The sequence below is a fragment of the Hyperolius riggenbachi genome, chromosome 5, assembly GCF_040937935.1.
Source record: "Hyperolius riggenbachi isolate aHypRig1 chromosome 5, aHypRig1.pri, whole genome shotgun sequence".
In the NCBI taxonomy this organism is placed as follows: Eukaryota; Metazoa; Chordata; class Amphibia; order Anura; family Hyperoliidae; genus Hyperolius; species Hyperolius riggenbachi.
This window is the reverse complement of record NC_090650.1, coordinates 271,999,214-272,022,336: the sequence shown is the minus strand read 5'-3', so window position 1 is coordinate 272,022,336 and position 23,123 is coordinate 271,999,214. Positions and strand designations below refer to the sequence as shown.

The following is a 23,123-nucleotide window of genomic DNA, read 5'->3' as shown; positions in this document are numbered from 1 at the left end:
AAATCAAGGACCGTATATAAGTTCAAGTGGTTGCACACAGGGTGAGAAGTGATCATTTTCAGTACTATACTGTAATGCTTTCCAATCCTAGCAGCGTTTCTACCGCCTGAGCAAAGAAGCTGTTCCTGTGCCTGAAAGTTTATGTTGCAACTTGCAACTAACTGGTATCTTACTCCTGAAGGCAAAAATTAAAAGATGGAGTGAGCAGGGTGAGAGGAGGCGGAGACCATTTTAGCGGCTCTCTTTCTGCACCTGCTAGCGTAATGGTTCTGCACGGAAAGTAAGCTGCACCCCATAATTATTTCTGAAGAATGGATAATGCACTTCAATTTTTCTCGTACAAAGCATAAGCCAGACCAGACAGTCATAGATGCCATGATGGATTCCATGATTGCATTATAGAACTGCACCATTCATTTTTGTGGTAGGCCAAACTTTTTCAACTGCCGTAGATGATACATCCACTGTTGCGCTTTCTTGATGATGGTGACAGTAGTGCTGTCCCACTTTAGGTTGTTGGAGATTATGGACCCTAGAAATTTGAATTACTCTACTTGGCTCACTGTATATCAGCTTATGATTCGGAGGATGCTGGGGGGAGGGGGATTTTCTAATGTGTATTATCTCCATTAAGTTCCAAGTTGTTGCTGCTGCACTAAGAATAAAGCTGTCTTACATGTTTGTGTGCAGACTTATGCCCATTTTGTATGAGACCAACTACTGTTGTGTTATCTGCAAACTACAGAACCTTCACAGATGGATCTGAGGAGATCTAGAGCAGTAGGGAAAGCAAGAAGTGCTTTTCTGAGCGTTTTGCCATTGATTAGTGTTTTTTAAAATCGGTGTATAAATCACAGAAAAATCACAGGGATTTTCACGTTTGCGGAATCGCAGCGATTTTTACGGATTTTAATGAAACTGAATGGGAGTGATTTTAAAAAATGTTAATTGCAAAACGCTTAGAAAAGTGCTTCTAGTGTGAATGGGCCCTCAGGCCTTGTTCACATTGCATACCGTCTGCATTTGGCGTTTTTTGACGCGTTTTTATAAAGCTTTTTCCGGCAATTTCCTGCACGCTGTTTGTTTTGGGAATCGCTTTTCTAAGTGGTTTTGCCGAGCGGTTGTGATTTCACTTCTTGACGTCAATCAGGAAGTGAACTTTTTGATCCGGAAAAGAATAAATACAATGTATTTATTCTTAAAAACGCGAACGTAATCGCTGCACAAAGCGATTTTGTGAGCGTTTGCGTTTTTCCTATACCTTCCATTGTAGCAAAAATGCCTCAAAAATTACCCATGCACCGCTTTTTTGAGTGAAACGCAGACGGAAAGCTCAAATCTAAACTACACCATAGAGAAGCATGGTGTAGCCGCTTTCAGGGCGTGTTAGAAAAAACGCACGTGCTTAAATTTGGCCAAAAACGCCTCTAGCGTGAACAAACCCTGAAAGGCATATTATTTCTATGGTGTGAAAATATCACCTAGGAGAAAACTTAGGAGAAAAATTGAGTTGCACATGGCCCTCAGTGTCTAGGCCAGGCATGGGCAAACTTGGCCCTCCAGCTGTTAAGGAACTACAAATCCCACAATGCATATGCCTTTATGAGTCATGACTGTGGCTGTCAGACTCCTGCAATGCATTGCAGGACTTGTAGTTCCACATCAGCTGGAGGGCCAAGTTTGCCCGTGCCTGGTCTTGGCCAACAGCCTAATTTTTTCACCTTTAGGGCTTGTTCACACTAAGGGCGCTTTCAGGATTTTTTAAAAAGAACCCGAGGTGGGATTTCATTATGTTAGTGGGGCACAGAGGCTGGTTGTGCACACTAACACCAGCCTCTGTTGCCCCATGGTGTGCCTCCAAGACCCCCCTGCGCGCCGCTATACCCCCCGCAGTGCTAGCGACACGCAGCGTGTCGCCAGCACAATGTTTACCTATGCCTGTCTGTTAGCGCCGCTCCCCCGCCCCCTCCGTATCGACGCTACCCGCCCGCGTCCCTTCCCTCCAATCAGCGGGAGGAAAGGGAGGCGGGCGGGTTCTCTTTAAGCGCCGGCAATTTTGAAAATCACCCTATAAGCGACTGTGCAGTGATTCCCTATAAGAGTGTTCAAATCTGAGTGGTTCGATTATGATCCGCTCACCAAAGCACTGCCTGTACCATTTTTGGGGCTATTTGTCTATAATGGCAACATGGCCGGCCTTTGACCTGAGCGACTGGAGCGGTCGCTCAGGGTGCCGGCTTCTAGGGGGGCGCACCGCACATGATGTGCATTCAACTGCCCTGGCCGCATAGGCGTCGCTAGGGACTTGGAAGTGGAACAGTGCCCCTGATCTTGGCAAAGGTGCATGGGACATGGAAGAACGGAGTGCCCACCGTCAGTGCCCCGAATGTTTTCCATGGCTGCAGAGTGTTTACGAGATCGGAGATACAGATGCTCCTAGCCAGGCTGGATATCACATGGGGCCGGGCAGCCAGTGAGAGAGAGGAGTGAGGCTCACTCCTCTCTCATTGGCTGCTGAGCCCCATGTGATCACTGGCCAGGCTGGAAAGCACCGAGCACGTGTGTCTGTAGATAAATGTTAGGGAGGAGAGAACAGCGAAGAAAAGAAAGCGGTTGGGCGCTGGGGAGACACATGCCAGAAGAAAGAGTGAGTACATGTCACCAGTCCCAGTCGCCTGGTTTTGTTCTCAGCACACACAGGACACAGCCTTTGTAAGACTGTGCCTGTGTGTTGATGCTGCGCAGCGGCTTATGGCTAAGGGCTGTGGAATGTTACTTCAGAGGAGTCACCTGACCTCCCTTGCTGACATGACGCCCCAGCAGCGGCTCCTCTCTCATTACACCCTGACCAGATCTTTATCTTAAAAAGTAGCGAAGTGTCAGGAAGGAGGGACATTCTGCACTGAGGACAGCCGTGCACACTTTGTGTAAGCAAGCAGCTCACCCCCCTTAACTTAACTTAATCTATAATTGCTGCTTATCTTTTTCTTTTAGGAAGGTCTTAAAGTGGCCATACATTAGGCGACATGGTGGCCGATCGACAATCCAATTCGATGATTAGAATCGAATTGGATGAAAATTGGTGCTGCAAAGTGCATGCCTAATCGAGTATGCGACTAATTTCAGGCTGAAATTGATCACATGAATTGGTCGGTCGTACATACTGCAAGATGTCGGGCAGTTGTGGTCAATGAGGTGTGCAGCAGTAAAGGCAAGCAATATTGGGATGAGCAACAAATGTGACAAAACCACCAATCTGGTCCCCCTAATGTTCAATGCGTCCTGGTGCACAGTGCACTTAGCATTACCTGTCCTCATTTGCTGCTGGCTCCGGGCTGGGTGTTCCTGGTGCACAGTGCACTTAGCATTACCTGTCCTCATTTGCTGTTGGCTCCGGGCTGGGTGTTCCTGGTGCACAGTGCACTTAGCATTACCTGTCCTCATTTGCTGCTGGCTCCGGGCTGGGTGTTCCTGGTGCACAGTGCACTTAGCATTACCTGTCCTCATTTGCTGTTGGCTCCGGGCTGGGTGTTCCTGGTGCACAGTGCACTTAGCATTACCTGTCCTCATTTGCTGTTGGCTCCGGGCTGGGTGTTCCTGGTGCACAGTGCACTTAGCATTACCTGTCCTCATTTGCTGTTGGCTCCGGGCTGGGTGTTCCTGGTGCACAGTGCACTTAGCATTACCTGTCCTCATTTGCTGCTGGCTCCGGGCTGGGTGTTCCTGGTGCACAGTGCACTTAGCATTACCTGTCCTCATTTGCTGCTGGCTCCGGGCTGGGTGTTCCTGGTGCACAGTGCACTTAGCATTACCTGTCCTCATTTGCTGTTGGCTCCGGGCTGGGTGTTCCTGGTGCACAGTGCACTTAGCATTACCTGTCCTCATTTGCTGCTGGCTCCGGGCTGGGTGTTCCTGGTGCACAGTGCACTTAGCATTACCTGTCCTCATTTGCTGTTGGCTCCGGGCTGGGTGTTCCTGGTGCACAGTGCACTTAGCATTACCTGTCCTCATTTGCTGCTGGCTCCGGGCTGGGTGTTCCTGGTACACAGTGCACTTAGCATTACCTGTCCTCATTTGCTGCTGGCTCCGGGCTGGGTGTTCCTGGTGCACAGTGCACTTAGCATTACCTGTCCTCATTTGCTGCTGGCTCCGGGCTGGGTGTTCCTTGTGCACAGTGCACTTAGCATTACCTGTCCTCATTTGCAGCTGACTCCAGGCTGGGTGCTCCGTTTCTACACATGCCCCACCTGGTTGACAGTTGCATGATATCACACACGCCCCCATGTTACTCCAGCAGCCACGTGGGGTGTGTGTAGGGATGGAGGTCCCAGCCCAGAGGCAGTGGCAGACAAGTAATGTATAGTGCACTGGGCACCAGGGGGGCACACTGAATATTAGGGGGGACTGGATCGGGCTGGCGGATGCGCATCACAAGGCCAATTCCGGGTCAATTTCAGTATGAAATTGATCGGGAATTGGCCAGCGCTGTATGGGCAAGCAACCGATCTCTCCAATCAGATCCGATCAGAGAGAGATCTGTCTCTTGGTCGATCTGCCCATACATAGCCTGATGTATGGGCACTTTTAGGCCATTTTAGAAGTTTTTTTGTTTAAACAGTGACTCCACTTTGATTCAGAAATCTTTATAAGGGCCTGTCTCCACTCTGTTTTTATGTGCATTTTCTGTACAGGAAAGCTGCAACCAATGGTAATCAATGGGTTAGTTCTCACTTGAATGCTATTTTCACATGCAGAAAAACTGACAGCAATGCAAAACTATTAGACAACAGATGCAGAAAAACTGATGAGTGGAGACTAAACTTACTTGTCATCACTGCATGAGCTATTTTGTCATTGATTGCCACTGAAAAATAAATGTTAAATTTAAACTTCTGGATGGAAATCATGGGAACAGTATGAGTTTTCCTATATACACCAAAAGGGATCTGCCTATACTGTATATACTAAAGGGGATCTTGCACATGGGTGTGTATGTGCGTGCGTGCGCACGAAGACGATAAATGGGGGGGGGAACCAAAATCTGGCTACGCTCAGGGCGCTGTGAAACCTACGGCCGGCCCTGAATGGCAGGTATAGGGAAATTGCAAAATGCTTGAAAATGTAATTGGTATATTGATTTCCCAATCGTTTTAAGAATAAATACATTGTATTTATTATTTTCCATGTAAAAGAGTTCAATTTCTGACTAACGTCAGGAAGTGAAAAAACAGAATCGCTCTGCACAGGTAAGTGCCGGGAAGAGCTAAAAACAAATCACACACAAAATCGCAAAATGCTGGCATCATCGATTTTAGATGTGAACAAGGCCTTAAAAAGTGTATTTTCCTCTAATTGGCAAATTGTTAGAGAGTTCTGAGGCACAGCAGGGGGTGTAGATGTTGACTGTTGATGTGTGCCCACTTTGGACACTTAAGCTGGCCATACACTGGCCCGATTTACCGCCGTTTCGACAGCAGATTCGATCACTGGGATCGAACCTGCTGCCAATCGTTCGCGCTACACGCCGAATTTCGATTCATTCCGTCCGATCCCGTCGATCGCGCCGTGTGGAAAATTACCGTCGATCGCCCGCGGGTAAAGAGCGCATCGCTAGCGGCGTTCGAGTGCCCGACGACCGACGCAATAGAGCTGCAATACATTACCTGCTCCGCCGGCGCGACTGCCCCCGCTCTGGTCCGCTCTTCTCCGCTCTGGTCTCCGGCATGCCTTCACTTATTCCTGCCCGGCAGGAAGTTTAAACAGTAGAGGGCGCTCTACTGTTTAAACTTCCTGCCGGGCAGGAAGAAGTTAAGCATGCTGGAGCCGGAGACCAGAGCAGAGAAGAAGAGCGGAGAGAGACCCGGGAGTCGCGCCGGCGGAGCAGGTACTGTATGCGGCGGGGGGGAGCGGCGGCAGCAGCACCACCACAACAGATTGTGAACGGTTTCAGGCTGAAATCGGTTCACAATCTGTTTGCAGTAAAGGTAGCCATACGATCCCTCTCTGATCAGATTCGATCAGATAGGGATCTGTCTGTTGGTCGAATCTGATGGCAAATCGACCAGTGTATGGCCGCCTTAAGGAAAAGGACACATCTAAAGGCCTGCATCAGGTGCTGCATTATCTCTTCATTGCTGATAAAGTGGTAATGATTATCTCTAAAATGTTCTTTGGATGGTGGTGATAATTAACAAACCATTCCCCTACTCCCACATACTCTTCTCTCACATTGTGACTGATCTTGGAAAGCAGGCTTTGGTGGGATTGCCACATATGCAGTGCTGGGGAGAAGGGACATGTAAAGAGCCGCCCATGACCCTATAACTGTTCCATTAAGTGATTGTGTTCTAAATGCTGTTACATATCGAGTCATATGAGACTACACACATACCTACTCGTTGCATAGTAAAGCATGTGTGAGTCATAGATTTTTCATTCATGCTTTGGCTGAGTATTAATGTCACAGATCAGCTTACCCTTGCTTACACGCTGCCTAAGTAGCTCATAGAATTTTTACTAATTAATTCATCCATACTTAGCACCAGGGTTTATTTTTAGCAAGTTATTTCAGTAATGTTTCTCTTTTTTGTTCTTGTACTTCATTGATTTGAAAAATGTTATATTCACAATAATGTGTTTTGTAATTAAATAACTTGTCCTAAAACTATGCTTATCATACGTGTTGTTTTATTTAGTGTTCAAGATACATAACCAGTCAGAGAAAACTTAAGTCAAAACAAAAAGGCTCAATGTAACAAATATAGTAAATGCATCCTAAACATGACCTGCATGATCCTATTGTCAAACCAGAAGCTATCAGAAAGTAATACAAAATGCAATCCAAACCACATTTTTACTTGCGTATCTTCCAAAATGCTTAAAAAGTTGGTTTAGTTGAAGAAAATATATTATTAACTTTCAGGTTCTTTTACATCTACTCTTCCAGGGCTGGGCATGTGCGGTTTAAACAGATCTGTCAGCATCTATATACTTAGAAAATTAAACAGGGCATATTTAGTGTTTGGTTTACTAAACTTGAAAAGGAGAATGTAAGTAGTGCAACAAACCTGGGCTGATATTTAAAGCTAACGTGCCTACATTTGTTACCAAATGTTTGCAACTTTGACATGGGTTATATCGGAATATAGTAAGGATAGATAAATCGTTCGTGTTTGTCCTGTCGAAGTAATATGTTTAAGGATGCACCATAATGATATATAGTAGACTGTGTTATATATTTATATATATATTTCAGCAGAAAACATTTCCTATATCTGTAGTATATGTAACCATGCCCTCCCAGTGATGTTTGACCTGGGCTGTTTAGTTATGCAGCCTTCTGCCCCTATTAAGTGTTATATTTAGTAGAGTTCATCTTTAACATCCACAGGACAGCACAATCCAAGAACTGATCATTTACAAATCTTTCTGCAGTCTTGTCTATGCTCTGATATGACTCAAGCAGGGATTGCAGACTTCTTCCACCTAAGGTCAGGTTGGCTGAATCACCCACAATTCTGTACTCAGTTTTAAAGGTACAAATGAGGTCCACAGTGTTCTAAGACAGTAAAAAATAATACAGCAAAATAGTCTAATTGCTTTCATAGCACCTTCATAACCGTTTTCAATTTGTATTCATCAAATTCTATTGCTGCCAGCAGAAATATATATACATACAGCTGCTACTACTTGCCACCTGTGATGTGGAAGCCAAGCCAATTGCATGAATTGTTGTGGATATAGCTATGACTTAGCTTAAAGTGAATGCTTTAAAGCACATCTGAAGTGAGAAGAACATGGAGGCTGACATATTTATTTATTTGTAAACAATACCAGTTCCCTGGCTGTCCTGCTGATCATCTGCCTCTAATACGTTTAGCCATAGCCCCTGAACAAGCATGTAGATCAGATGTTTCTGAAAGAAATCTGACTGGATTAGCCATATGTTTGTTTCATGGGGTGTGATTCAGACATTACTGATACTTTTAAGATCAACATGACTGCCAGGCAACTTGTTTCAAGGGAAATAAATATGGAATTCTCCTTATGCCTCTCACTTCAGGTTCCTTTTAACCTCCTGTGTCTCTGACAGAGTATAGATTTCATCTGTTCCTGGCGCTGCTTCCTGCCACTCACGCAGCTGTCTTAATGACAGCTTAGATATGTGCGCTGGTCGGAAGCTAATTTCATTGTGATCACCATGAGCCAATCACTGTGACCATAGCTCCAATTCTGAAAAAAAAAAGCAATGTGGTCCCTAAAGGGTTAAAGTGATTGTTTTGACTTTTATCAGTAAGAGTTAGATAACACCATCCAGTAGCTCCAGCACTTTCCACCTAGAAATAAAACATTTAAACTGATTTATGATCTGCATTTTTTACATGAATTATGATGATTGCTGTGTAATTGTTGCATTTTTACAGAATTGTTATTCCTACGCATTTGTAACATAGCATGTCTTCTTCTTCTGTCTCTTTAGGTCAGTGTGGAGGTCTTGATAGAATATCCATTCTTTGTGTTTGGTCAAGGTTGGTCATCTTGTAGTCCTGAGAGAACAAGCCAGATGTTTGACTTACCATGTTCCAAGCTGTCAGTAGGAGATGTCTGCATATCGCTTACACTCAAGAATTTGAAAAATGGTTCTATAAAGAAAGGGCAGCCAATGGACCCAGCAAGCATTTTGCTGAAGCACCCAAAGAATGACAGTTTGTCTGGAAATAGACATAGGTATACAGAGCAGGAGAATGGAATTAATCAGGGAAGAGCAGAGGTGTCATCTGAAAATGGAGAACTTAGGTGTCCTGCAGTTTTGAATGCTGCGACCTTCGACGCCAAAATAGAACCTGGTAAACCCATGGTATCAAGGAAGAGGAGGTGGTCTGCCCCAGAATCAAGAAAATTGGAGAAGTCTGAAGATGAACCACCATTGACTCTTCCCAAGCCTTCCTTTATTCCTCAGGAGGTTAAGATTTCTATTGAAGGTCGATCTAATGTAGGGAAGTGAAACCCAGTTTGAAGAGAAATTAGGCTTACCCTTGTCATTTTATTCAGATTACTGTACTGTAGAATAAATAACCCAGTATTTACATGTTATCATCATATTTTAGGTTTATGTTATAACATTGTTATAGTTGCGGCTGGTATCTTGCAGGAGACTGTTGGTGCAGATGTTCTTTTCACAAATGTTCTCTAGCATGGTAGCTAGGATTGAGGGAGCTATTTAAGAAGTCTACGCTTTCTGCAGTCTTGATGGAGAGGACTGTATAAATGTTGCTTCTGTGATTTAGTTGCAGGGTGCCAACTTCAAAGTTCAACCAACTTCTGCTTTTTAATCTTTCAGAGAGGATTACAAGGGAATAGAAGAAAGAGGATAAGTGCACAGGTGGTGCCCATGCTTGCATGCATACTGATACTTGAGCTATCCCATGATGGGTATAGCTTCTTGACTGTGTTTATGTTGTTGGGCACTTGCACAAAATTAATGGAAGAGTTAATGGCCATTGTCATGTTGACAATGCTAAAAATACAATTAAACTATTTTGGTGTAATTGTCAAATATTCACATTTTCTTCAACTGGTCTCATCGTAGGTTACAGACTTGCGCTGTATGTCATACAGGTGTGGTATGGTGTTAACTTTTAGTGATTTCAACCTGTACTTTTGAGAAGAAATGTGATTTCACACCATCTTGGCCTATGGCACAAGTTTTTATAGTACCTTAAATTCATCCTATGAAAGCCTAACTGCACAACTCAACTTGGAGGGACGGACATCCCTCTATGCTCTAAAAAGGTTCTAACTTTTACGTGCTGTGAAGAAAAAAAAATCTGTATGTCCTTTTTAATTATTTGTATTATTAATATTTAAAACTTCCAACTGTGTAACTGCTGGAATAATGCTGTCAAGATGAGCACAGTTTGACAGTACCCAGAGGCAAATACTACATATGAAAACTCTAGCAGATTCCTGTTTAGACACATATTCATAATAGTCAAACTTCTAAATGTTTTGGAGATTTGGCATCTGCTTCCCAGGGTCAAAGCTTATGCCTTTTACAGAAACTAACATGATTTGTTGACATCCTGGATGCCACAATTGTATGTTTGATTTCTCTTTTTTTTGTAACAATTGGTGCCACTTTTGTGTTTTCTGAGTTTAGTGTGACATATTAAGGAACAAGAACTGGAGGGGTGATAGGAGTTTGTCTATTAGCACTTAGAATGCTGTTCACACTTTATTGCCGAGCATCTTGGTTTAACGTTTAAGTACTGTATTTCAGTTTAAATCTGTGTATTTAAAAAAAAAAAATTATATATATTTTTTTTTCAACACTGAAACCATATAGAGCTTCTTAGAGCAAGATTTTGAAAGTTTTAATGTGGTTTCAAAGGGATGAATGTAAAACTTGACCTAGGATGTGACCGATTATTGTCCCAAAGGACTACTTTACAGAAGGCACTTTCAGAAAAAGAAAAATTTGAAGTCATTTGTGAGCTGACATGATTACAGAGAATCAATGGGGGAATTTTAAGCTAGATAGAAAAAAAAAAGTAAACAAAAAAAATTAACTTTTTTTGTGTCCAGTGTTTTTAAAATATGGACTTTAAACAGAGAAAAAAAAACGAAAACCACAAAAAAATCTTGCAGTTTGCACATATTGAGTTTTGCATCTGAATGATATTCCTGCAAATGAAATGTAATAATGTTGTAGAGAGTGGAATGAACAGCTGAAAGAACATGGATACATGTAGCAATTACTTATTATTAACTTGCCTAATTTGTTAGGGTAGTGTTTCTTTCACAGTTTCAAACGTTCTGTCACACTGAACCAAGTCTGAGAGTCTGAGAAGTAAAAGTTTTAAGAGATCACAGTGTAGTAGAGCATTGTGCGTATGTGTGATTTTTGATTTTTTTTTTGTAAACCTCTATAAAACAAGCACCTATAGTCATGACTACAAGAAATTCAGTGTAGATTAAATGCCTATTTTCCATTTTTATGTAAACTCAAAAATGGATTGAATAAAATAATAGGCAGAGCAGGTATGTTGCACTCTTAAAACTGTAATGCAATCAATTGGCTAGTACAAATAGTACAATATATAATGTCTACTATACTATGTATGACCTTTGATTTTCCCCTTGGCATCCAATATACACATTGGTGTTGTAGCTTATTGTAGCTGAGCAGTATTGGTCTATTTCTGTCCTATTTTTAGGGGTTTGATCTTATATCTTACTCAGTTGAGGCATCGCTAATGCATTTCTTTTCTCGCTAACTTATGTATCCCGTAAAACAAAACTAGATGTCTTCTATTTTTGTGATATTTGTAACTTAAGCATTGCACATTGGCTTTCACAGCCCCGAATTCCAAAGCTACAACCACATAACTCAATCTTTCTTAAGTAAAGTTCAGTTTCCCAACTTAAAGTTGTATTGCAACTTTTAGGGATGTTAAATGTACATGTCTGCCTAGAAAACTGGGCTCTAAAGTCTTGAATCAAGCAACTCGGAATACAATAACAGTTGTATAGGATTTTCCAAATCCTGTAGCTTTTTAATTCACTTTAGAATGTTTGGATAGTTTTGTTAATGACATTTGTTTAGTTCCAAATACTGTATGTGTTTTTCCATCATCAGTCCACAGATTGTCTGCAGTGCCTCCATTTTAATGAGCTGCAATGCTATGCTTGACCCTAATGCTACAACATCTGATCTAATAAATGCTACACCATATAATGTAATAATTGGTAACTTCTCAGGTAAAGCACACACTGCATATTAATACAGTAGTGATAGGCTATACAGGGATGAGAAGAGATTGACTTCTCAAAGGTAAAAGAAGTGACTGTCCAGACATTTCATTAGCCATTTAGAATGACAAGAACACACTCGCTCATTAAGATACAAGAATGGAATACACATGTATATGACACTATATATTTATAAAAATCAGAATAAAGACAGAACAATATATAATTCCAGCAATTGCCAAGTATTTCATCATATTTCTATATGCCTAAGATGCTGGTGTCGTATGCTGGAACAAGAGTGGAACAGTCCTCAGGAGCAGCCAATCAGGTTTTATCTTTGAAAGTACTGAAATAATATTATTGCTTACGCGTTTCACATTTCCAGTTTTCGCTCAGCTTTAGTATAGCAGCTCCATCATGAGGATCCTTGAAGGTCACCACATGTTATATGTATAGGGAGATTTTCTGTGACCACAACTCAGCACTGCTTGGCCCTGATGTAGCCTTACAGTAGTACCACCAATAATTGTGCTATTTGTTATGAAACATAACTAGACACCTAAGTCAGGATATGAATTAGTGAAGAGATGTGAGCAAAGCAAATTTATCTAGACTTAAATGAAAACTGTGCTTACTCATGTAAACACATTGTGTTTTCCTTCTAGTGTAGTGCCAGTGCTAAACACTTACTGATGTCATCACCTGTCTACATAAGTGAGTATGGAGGAAAGCTGGGGATTGTAGAAGTAAGCCATTATCACACATGGCTGTGATATTACAAGCACCACCCTGACTTTCCATCCTGTTTATCTCCATAGATTAGATAGGCAATGACATGAACTAGTTATTTGGGTGATGGCATGCACTGGGGGGATTAGGCAGCAGCAGGCTGGAATGCAGTGTTGGGATCTTGGGGTAAGAGGTCACTTATAAGCCTCAGTTGCACTCTGGAGGTCAAAAAAAATAATCTTAGGTGTGTCATTTACAGTTATCCTTTAACAGATAAACATTAAGATCACACCAGACTTTAATCTCAGACCTTTATAGGCACTTTAATCAATTGATTGTATACATGTATGGGAATAAAGTGTGGCTATATCATTAAACTAGAAATTCTTACTGATAACATAGGGAGAGGCAATCATTTTGTGCAATAATTTTCAAAATGACATTAACCATAATGGCTAATAATTTAGCCTAGGCAGAAAGCAATAACCAATCATAGTCACTGAAAAGGAAGACATGTAGCATTAAGTTAGTAATAGTGTAACACTGTCAACTTGAACCATTTTGTCATTTCATAGTACTCTGGCTAACCCAGTGATTAATCTAATGCCCTAGCTTCTTTACATACCTGGACCATTTCCCATAAATCCTTTCCTGGCCACACCTTCACCGGAGGCTCATGGGTCAGGCATATATTGCAGATCATTACTAATATTCTACTGGTTCTCCTCAGGGCACATTTCTCCTGTTTGATTTCATAAGGTTGAAAATATCTACGGACACTTTAATTAGTTCATATGCATTACTGCTTTTATGTATTGTACATATATGTACTACATTTCCAGACCATATTAATGTACCTGAAAACTCACCTTGAATTGATCACAAGACAAAACTTAAAATACTGATTATCTGGCACAAACACATGACACATTTTTAATCTCGCATATGTTCAGCAACAGGGCCTGTCTATGCAAGTAGAAATGTACTTGACACCTTGTATGCTTTTTCTTTTATCAGCTGAAAAAGATGTTTTGTCACATGATCTCTTTTCACCCTTATGGTGGCCTGTATATATTCCACTGAAAGGAGTGTGAGTGTTTAACAGTGTGATCAGATCAAGTTATTTAACTTCTACCAGATTTGCTCCAAATCAGCTGTTTTGTAATGTCCTGAGACGGACAGGCTTCCATTGTAGAACATTTGATTGATTTCAATTAGGTTAGCTTGGAAATCTAGTTGATATTGCACTAATGTTATTAGTATGATTTCACTTTAAAATGATTGGTTAAAGGATCTTTTTTAATTGATCATTTAATCAATTCATTAGTTGCTTTGTAGGACAGCTTTAGAAAGGCAAATAATCTCCTAGCTTCCCTTTCCAAATTTAGACTGGAGCTTTTAGCCGATTATTACGCTAGCATTTACAGTTTCATTATTTTTAATATTAAAGCTGAACACCTTTTTTTAGAGATACTTTTAGATATCATTAGAGCAGCAGTAGTACCATTGGTGGTTTCAATCTTCTATCATCATGTTTTCTAACCAAGTCTAAGAAGACTTTTTATCGTTTTAGACTGCTGCCAATATAGGCACATGTATGAGATGCACACAGCACTGTATTCTTTCTTTCCAGTTGCCTGAGCCAGTGTTAGTTCATACGACACTGGTATCCATTCAAATGATGGCTTCTTATGTCTCACCAGAGTTGTATTTCAGTTCCCAGGTCTGCATGAATACCCCCCAAATTAGAGAGTGGTATACCAGTTTGTATTTTTATGTATTTTGTGCTGTAAAGAGTCTAGTCAATTGAAGTACTTCTGATAGAGAAGGAAGAGTAAAAATCAGTTTGGCTGGAGCACAGCTGGGAACAGAGATAGTATTAAGAGGAAAAATGATGAAATTACACTGCACCTTATGGTACCTTTACCTAAAAGCACACTTTTTTTCAATTTTTTTCAGACTACTGATTTACTTTAAGAGATATAAGAAGCCAGCATTTGACTTGACCTGTAAGACTTCCTCTGTAGCTGACTCACCACTTTTGGATAGATTAGAAAACCCTAAAAATAATTACTTTAGTTTAGCAATAGATTTTTTTCAGCCATTTGTACGCTATACAATATCACATAATTATCAATAATAACAATATAAAATCTGTGTTTTGGAAAATCAAACGCAAGAAAGCAACTAGGAGCTTAATTATGTCAACCTTATGTTAAAGAAAACAAGGCCACTGATTGAGATCTTACTGAGCCTCCTTACTTTGTCCTGTACCTGTGACTGTTTAATTTACACTAAAACTATAAATACAGGGGAGTAGAAGGCGATAAGACTTATTTTTGTAAATAGTAGTAAATGAAAGAATTACTGTTGAGTACGTTGTTCGGGGCCATACCAGATGCACCCTATAAAACAGGTATGTCATTATCCATGTCCCATTGTGGCATTCAGCTGTGTCATGTACAGGTGTACATGCTGATATATCTATATAGAAATATGCACACACATACACACATTACAGTGTTCACCTCTGTGTGAGCAGTTGACAGCAGTAAAGAGAAAAAAATTATAGCAGCTGCATGGAGACAAGGCAAAAATAACTTGGTTGCTATGCAACGTCTCTATTATCTCATCCTCAGATGCAATATACACTCTCTGTACATGATGGCATCACATTTCTATTATGAACTGAGAATTTTGTATCCTGGTATAGGAATTTATATGATCAAGGTTTAGAATGTCCTAGTTGTAGGTTCCGTGTTTGTGGCATAGGAACGCTTGGTTAAGGTCCCCAGTATTTTCAAGGGAACCAGTCGTGTCTACAGAATGTCCAGGAAACGTTGTGTGTCATCATCATTCTCATTAGAGATCACTCATCTACGTACATGGCCACGTGAAAAAAAAGATGAATGTAATATGAGCAATTTATTACACTTGTTATTTCACTTGTTACAGATTTTTAATATCGCTAACTCATGGCTTTGCCATTCGTTACTAAATGTAATTCCAGGGTCAGGTATACATAGTTGTATGTATAGTGAGACAAAATAGAAATAAAAACATAGAGATCTATGTGTATATAGACATCATATATATTTTTTACATTTCAAAGTATACATACAGGTGAAGTGTTATTTTTCTACCCCTCACTCTCAGTAAACTCAAAAGAAATATTAGCACTCGTCACTATGGTGCAATGTGGATTAGTAATAGATATTTTTTTAAGATGCTATAAACTATACAAGTAACTTTAAAAGAAGCAGTCCATTGAATTGTTTTGTTACAGAGAAAGATATACATATTGCATGCTCGGGTGAGCTGAAAGATCTTTAAGAAAATCAAAATAGTGTTGCTTTGCTTTCTATTCACTTGTTAATGTCTCTTGAATCTCAGCTTATTGCCTACTTTGTGTTTGGGGGATTGGGGTGGGGTGTCACTGCTGACTAGTGTTCTTTTGAAATTTTGCAACCAAATATAATATGTGCTGGCCACTTATTAAGAGAAACTGATCAAGAAGAAGACAAATGGACTGCTACTTTTACAAACTTTTTTTTTGTGTTGGCTGTTAAGGTGTTTCTCTATTGTTGTGAAATTTAATAGAACTGTGGGGCAAACATTTATTTCAATATATATCTCCCTAGATCTTAATCTATTATTGTATTCATAACTGGCGCACTTGCTTAATGAGTCTGACGCAACTGGTGATTGTGAATCCATGGGGCTCTACTTTTCTATTTTGTGTTTATTTTGTTATGGCAAAGTCTGGACTCTTGCATCAAAGTTCACGGTACTCATAGTCTTGTCTTTGTTTCTAGAGCTGGGGGGATTAAGAGGTGTATTGACTTTAGGCTTAGATTTGTCCAAATGACATGAAGCTTAATGAAGACCAGGCTTTTGCTGTTCCCCATCAATTGTCCACTTCACAGCAGTCTTTAACAACAGTCATTTTAATTTGATTTTATTTTCATTATTATTTTGGTGCCAGACATTGAGTTTACAATGAAAAACAATCATCAATAAATTAGTCAGGGAGGCAATGAAGAACCTCTTTCTTTGTAGGTGATTCTGTACATACTAAGACTGTTGCTATCGCTATTACTAGGATAATTTTACCGTCTTGTGTGGGTCACATTAAGATAGGGACTTTTCATTAAAAAAAAAATTTTTTTTTGCCTTATGTCTTTTAATTTCAGTATGGAATATTTGTCCAGTTGTATATGTGATCCCTTAACATCTTTAGCAATTTTGTATACTTGCCATTTACACCAACCTGGAGACTTTTCATTTTATCATGTCTGTCTGTAATGTCAACGCTTCACAGGTAGGGACATCACTTCTGTTTCCTATCAAATACCTTTTAGAAAACTTTCACACCTCTTACTCAGGGATGGGGCTGGTGTATGTTTGGTACACTGATGTGACCAGAAGCAGCACTTTCACTACTTCGGGGTAGAGTTGTTCAGTATTTAACGGTTTGTGTTTTTTCATTAAATTAGAATGTTACTGTATAGTTCTAGTACATAAGATGCAATAAAAGGAACAATGGATTTCGTTAACTATATAATAATTTTTGAGTCTGTGTTCAAGTTGTACAATTCATGAGAACACTGAAAAAACTGAATTACTTCTAACACATCTCAGTCAAGTAAGGAGAAGATCATCATCCAAAACTTACAGGTTAAACAGTGATTTTACTCCTTACATCATGGTAAAAATAGAAACACTCCATCCTGTCCATTAAGTCCGTTGTTTCTGTGGTAAATAAAACCAATGACAATTATTTTATTCTCTGCTTAGAGCAGCTACTGCTTTGCCTTTTTCTTCTTTTCTCATTTGAAAATTGAGAACACTGTCCCTAGAGGTCAGACAGCACAAAATGGCTACATTGCTGGGTGACTTTCCCTGACAATGTTACACTGAACCAAAAGATTACAATAAAAATACAAACCTCTTGTTCAACTCTACTCCGGAGTGACCTTTTTATTTTCTTTTTTTAAATTTTACGCAGATGACCTCGCTTCAGATGTGTTACCTTACTGATAGAAACTTTTCTCGTAGCACTATACTGTATGTTGTGGGAATATATATATTTTTTTTAAATGTATACCTAATCTGAGAAGCTTAAACTTTTTTTCTGAAGCACTCACATTTAGGAGTACACGACAAGCTTAAAAGAAATTGCACAAACAAAATGAATGTTGGAATGAGTTATTCAGTGTTTGAAAAGACATGGATTCTGTCGAAATAATGGAGGGTTTCATACTTTGTAAAGTAAATAAATATATATATGTGCGTGTATGCGTGTGAGGATGTGCTTGTGTGTCCGTCCACGTATAAACACACATGTGTTTGTATATGTGCGCGCACACGATATTCACGTTTGTATACAAAAGTAGAAATGTAAAAACATTGCTATTTTTTCTTATTGTAAATAGAAATATGTCAAGTTTAGATGATCAGGTGTATATGGCTTCAGCCAGAGACAATTTCTACTTTATTAGTGGCTTTTGGAGGGCAAGTATATTTAATTTTGGCAATGGAACTAAAGAAAGAGATAGTAGCAAGGGGCCATGGAATAAAAAAATAGTTATGTCTTTAATTGTAATGACTGTGGGGTCATTCTAATGTGATTGATATGTTGTATTAATGTTCAGATGATTTAATTGTAGACTGTTGACAGGGCAGTAAATCCAACAAATGAAAAGGTATCAGATATCCTTGTATCGAATATGACTAATAGTGTTAGGTATTTACTGTATTCCTGATAATTGTACGATTGGTATATAAAAAACTGCTTCAGCCACTTAGTGGCTAATTCATAAGAAAGGAAGCACAGGAAAAGAGGACATGTTGCTCAGATAAACCAATAATTTGAATTTCCTGTTGGCTATAACTGTAATGCTTATTTCCGTTTGCATGCTCAGATTTTTTTCCTGTGCTCCAGTCTGCAGAAATCAGCCCTGTGAAGTCGTATATGATTTGAGAAGTCATAAATGAAGGGTGCACCACTCTTATCTTTAGTATTCCAGATCCAATTGTCACTTTCTGACTCCTCCCGAATGCCCTGGTATGCTTTGCGATGGCTATCCTAAGAGTGAAGATGTACAATCAGCTTGAATAGATGTATTGGGGGTTTATGACAAGGAAAAGCGGGTAATTTGCACAAAGCTATATTCTACTATATGTATGTTAGTTGCACTATAAGTTTATCTGTTGATAGACATGACAGTCCACACTCAGTCATTATAGCCCCCCCTCCATTTTGATGATCCTTTTCATTTTTGGAGTTACTGGTCTTCTTTTGCTCATTGTTAATGCATCCCACACTGAAACGCACTTTCTGGCCTTCATCTGCCCCTGTGAATTGCAGAGTTATTAATGTTATCCTAAAAGAGGGCTATGTTATATGTAACATAGCTACAGCCTCAGCATTGAGAAAGTTGAGTATACTGAAATATAATACACAAGAGACATGACTATTTGTACAATATCCTGCATTAAAGGCATATTGGGAAGTAGTAATGTCAGTGCTTATATAGAAGACAGTGATGTCACATCTGTTAAAATGTATTTGGAAAATAATGATGTTACACCTTCAGGTGTCAGTTGTAGCACATACCCTATTTCGGAATGATCTTCAGATGACATTGCTGTCAGTGGTGATAAAGCACTTCTGATATCGTGACCACTACAAAAATAATCCAAGCTATTCAGGTTGAATCTTGTGTATTATAAAGGTTGTTTTGGAGTCACCAACCCTAGGTAACAACAGCTGTTGTCTCGACAACAAAATACTTCTGATACCTTTTAAAATCTCCTGGAACAGGAGCATGTTTTTCCTTGTTTTTCCATTGTTGCTCTTGATAATGTAACCTCCGTGTCATTATTGGCATGCGAAAATCTAAACTCAATCTTGAAATTTTGGTACTCCTCACGCAAATAAATTACTTACTACAGTTTTGAAAACATTAAAAATCATAATAATGTTTTAGTTTTTGGTTGTAACATAAAATAGAACTTTGTAAGTTAAGACCATTTCCTGTAGAAATACACTTTGTAGACAAAAAAAAAGGAAAAATTATCTGTTATTTCTTGAGTGGTGATGGTATTAAAATTAAGTATATTTGTTCTTTGTGACGTGGCCACCTGAAGTAGTTATTGTGATATAATCTCTTATTTGTATTGTTTTCTTGTCATTATGTGAAAAGACTAGAGTCTTCCATTTAATTTAATTGAAGACTTCACCCATGTTATTTCTTTGTCCATTCTACTCTGGCTGGTCAAAGCTGCAGTTCCCTTCTCTTGCTTTGTGCATCCATCACAATATGGAAGTGTTTTACAGGTAATGTGTACATGCCCTTTTTAGTGCCAAGTCTGCTTATTGGTATCAAGCAGACTGGGCACAGAAAGGATGACATATTAAACAGGGAAAATAATTATCAGTTGCTATGGTACACCAAATCCTAAGCAAAATATCAATTTGATAAAAAGAACATAAATGTGTACAGTACTATGGCAGTGGAGTTTAGTAATAAGCAGATAAGTTCATGTTTAAAGCAATACAGTACAGATATGTGCTAATATTTGCTACTACTTCCTGAACATCAATTGATTTGACTGATGATATATTACATAAACAGCTGGTAGAATTATAAAGACAAAATGTATTTTTTTTTCCTTGAAAACCCCCTTCCCAAACTTTTTTCAATTTTGAAAAAGGTGTCCTCAATAATTACGGTAATACTTTTGTCCAACAATGTCCTGTATTCAAGGTTAATAAAAATGAATTTCCTGAGCAGGTGCTATAGAGTCCCTTTCTTTTAATTCAAGCTTTATGTCATTCAGGAAATGTGACCTAGAGCTTTAATATCCAGATGAGAAAGCTCTGGAGTATTTTCTTTTCAAATTAGTGATGGAATTTGTCCAAGTATATGTATCTCCATACTTTTAGCATTGGTTCTCCAGTTCTAGTATTTGGTTATACTTTCAAACACGCAGCCAACCATGGTTTTTCGTTGATTATTAAGCAGTAGTACTACAGTAAAGGAAATACAGACATTTGTAATGTACAGTAGTTGTCTTTTCAGTCAGGATACACTACTGACTAAGAGTCTGCTGGTTTAACCTCCTGTGCGTTACGCCGCTCAGGAGGTTTTGTTACTTTTTGCCCGATTTTATAATAATTGTCCCTAATGGCTGTAAATCCTCTAGCTAGCACTAGGCTAGCTAGAAGAAATTTCCGGCACCCTTTGATCGCCGCCGCTCCCCTGTTTATACATTACCCTGCCTGGATCCAGCGATCGGCGCAGCCTCCCCGGACAGCTCCGGTCTTCACTATGGGGAGGATCGCAGATGACGACATGACGTCATGTGCAAATCCAATCCTCCCCATAGAGAGACCGGAGCTGTGCCAGGAGGCTGCGCGATCGCTGGATCCAGGGGGGTAACGTATTAACGGGGGGATCGCAGGGGATCCAGGGGTGCCGGAGATTCTTACTAGCTAGCCTAGTGCTAGCTAAAGGATTTACAGCCATTATGGACATTTATTTATTTATGGGGGACTCCTGGGACCACAGAGCGGTATGCCCGACACAGTGTGGTGCATACCGCCAAGGAGGTTAAAGACTAGCCTCTGACTTGCCCACAGATTTAGGCCTGGTTGTTGGCAAATTGCATTTTTTAAATGAGTTTTAATATAGTAAAAAGCAACTAATATTTTAGATAATCAGCACAGTATATTAAATACAGTATATTTAACCTTGTTCATATTTATGATGAGCAAAAAGTCTCCTAATAAACAAATTTACACTGGCCAAGGAAAATAACTTCAAGGAAAGGAAATAATCCAAACTTGTCAAAGCTGTGATAGCAGCTCATTCATTAAATGGCAAATAAAGATTTTGATCTGCTACATTTATTTGAGCCCTGAGTCATGCTAGAATTTTCTTTATGATTATCAGCATATAACATTATTAATAGTCAGAAAATGCAGTATAACATAAACAAATTAAGAAGGCTTATAATGTTGAATCAAATCTTTATCGTTTGTTCACATTTTGAGCCCAGTTCATCAATGAGAGATATGTTTGCATTGACTGTCTTTACATGCCCAATCAGCAACTACAAAATGTATAACAGATACATTTTTATGAATCTGTTTGCGTTTTTGAACGCATAGGTGAAAACTTAAATCCTTATTTTAAATTAGTAGATTATAATCTGAATAATAGTGAAGGCCCTGAAACTTATAAATCCTGATTCAATTAACTTTTCTCCCAGGAGATGATTTTTAATCTTATGGATAGAGTAACTTTTCAGCATCAAGCAATTAAAAATAACTGACTAAAAACCAGGTAAAAAAAAAAAAAAGTAATACTGAATTTATTTTTAGTTTTTTCTTCCATGCTGGGTGCTTAAAATGTATTTGTAGTGATGAAGTGTGGAAACATTTCCTATGAGACACCCAGGGAAAATGTTATTGAATAATGGCCACAAGTTTAAGTCTTAGAAAAAGAAGTAGGCACATTTTAGAAGCCCCTGAGAATACACATGTCCTGACATTTGCCTGTACTGCACACTTCCATGATATGCCAAATGAAAAGTAACTGGCAGCTTTGTGATGAAATATAGCTGGGCTAATCCAGCCAATACCAAGAGGGAAGATGGAGGAAATAATGTTTAGCACCTTATTGAGCAGAGGAAAATGTTTCAGTGCATACAGACATAGTTCAGAACTTTTATTGTGACAGAATTTTTTTTCCCATATGCGTGCATACTCTCTGTAATTCCAGTGTAAAATATTGTACTTGCACTAGCTTTTATAAAAACAAATATTAAAAAAATGGAAGAAAATTCATATTCTATTTTCTAATTGTGGTGTGTCTATTTGTAGGATACACTCAAGTCTGTTTATTGAATTTTATGGTCCCTTTCTTTGATGGTGCTTGCAGGTTTTCTAGGTAGAAATTATTTCATTATAATAAAACAATGTTTGATTCAAAATTTGAACAAAATTGTTTTAAAGAAATTGTCTGTATACCAGTACAAGTTTATTGTTTCAGTATACTCGTACTAATAAAAATAACAGTGCCAATTGCAATTCTGTGTCTTGTCATTTATTTCTGGCAAAGTAATGCACAACAATTTTATTCTCACACATGTCATTTTTATTTGTATTTTATTTCTTGGAGAAACAGTTTGATCAATACATATACATTCCAGGTCAGAGGGCACACCCCATGCTTTAGGAGACAAGTTGAAAAACAAGATTTTATTCTTTAAATGTTGACATGAGTTTGCCATAAATGAGAAAAAATATTGAATTCCATAGAAAGTTTGCTAAAACTTACCAATACCGCAGTTATTGCACATAGATTATGCTACACAAAGAACACCAAGCAGATCATGTAGGAAGCTATAAGCCAAGCAAGCAACAATCTCTACTCATTCAGTTAAAGAAGGTGTGAGTTGCAAACCAAAGCCTTGAGTAATAAAAGCATGAGGTTTTCCAAAAGCAGATACTGGGTATACACACACATAACATACATTAATTACGTAATTTTTTTCACTGCAAAAAAAATATGGTCGTTTTTCAAGAGAAATTCAAATTTTCTTAAAAAAAAAAAAGATAATTTTATTTCAGA

General features: G+C 39.1%; 1 protein-coding gene across 6 annotated transcripts in view; it reads left to right on the top strand.

Annotated features, from left to right (window-relative positions):
- Positions 1 to 22,579, top strand: part of ATXN1 (ataxin 1) — a 439,823-nt gene extending 417,244 nt beyond the window's left edge. For all 6 annotated transcript variants that reach the window (XM_068236936.1, XM_068236933.1, XM_068236934.1 and 3 more), the window contains one exon: positions 8,480 to 22,579. In XM_068236936.1, the coding sequence (XP_068093037.1) occupies positions 8,480 to 9,004 (525 nt within the window). In that variant the 3' untranslated portion in view covers positions 9,005 to 22,579. The remainder of the gene's footprint in view (positions 1 to 8,479) is intronic.
- Positions 22,580 to 23,123: the final 544 nt, after the last annotated feature.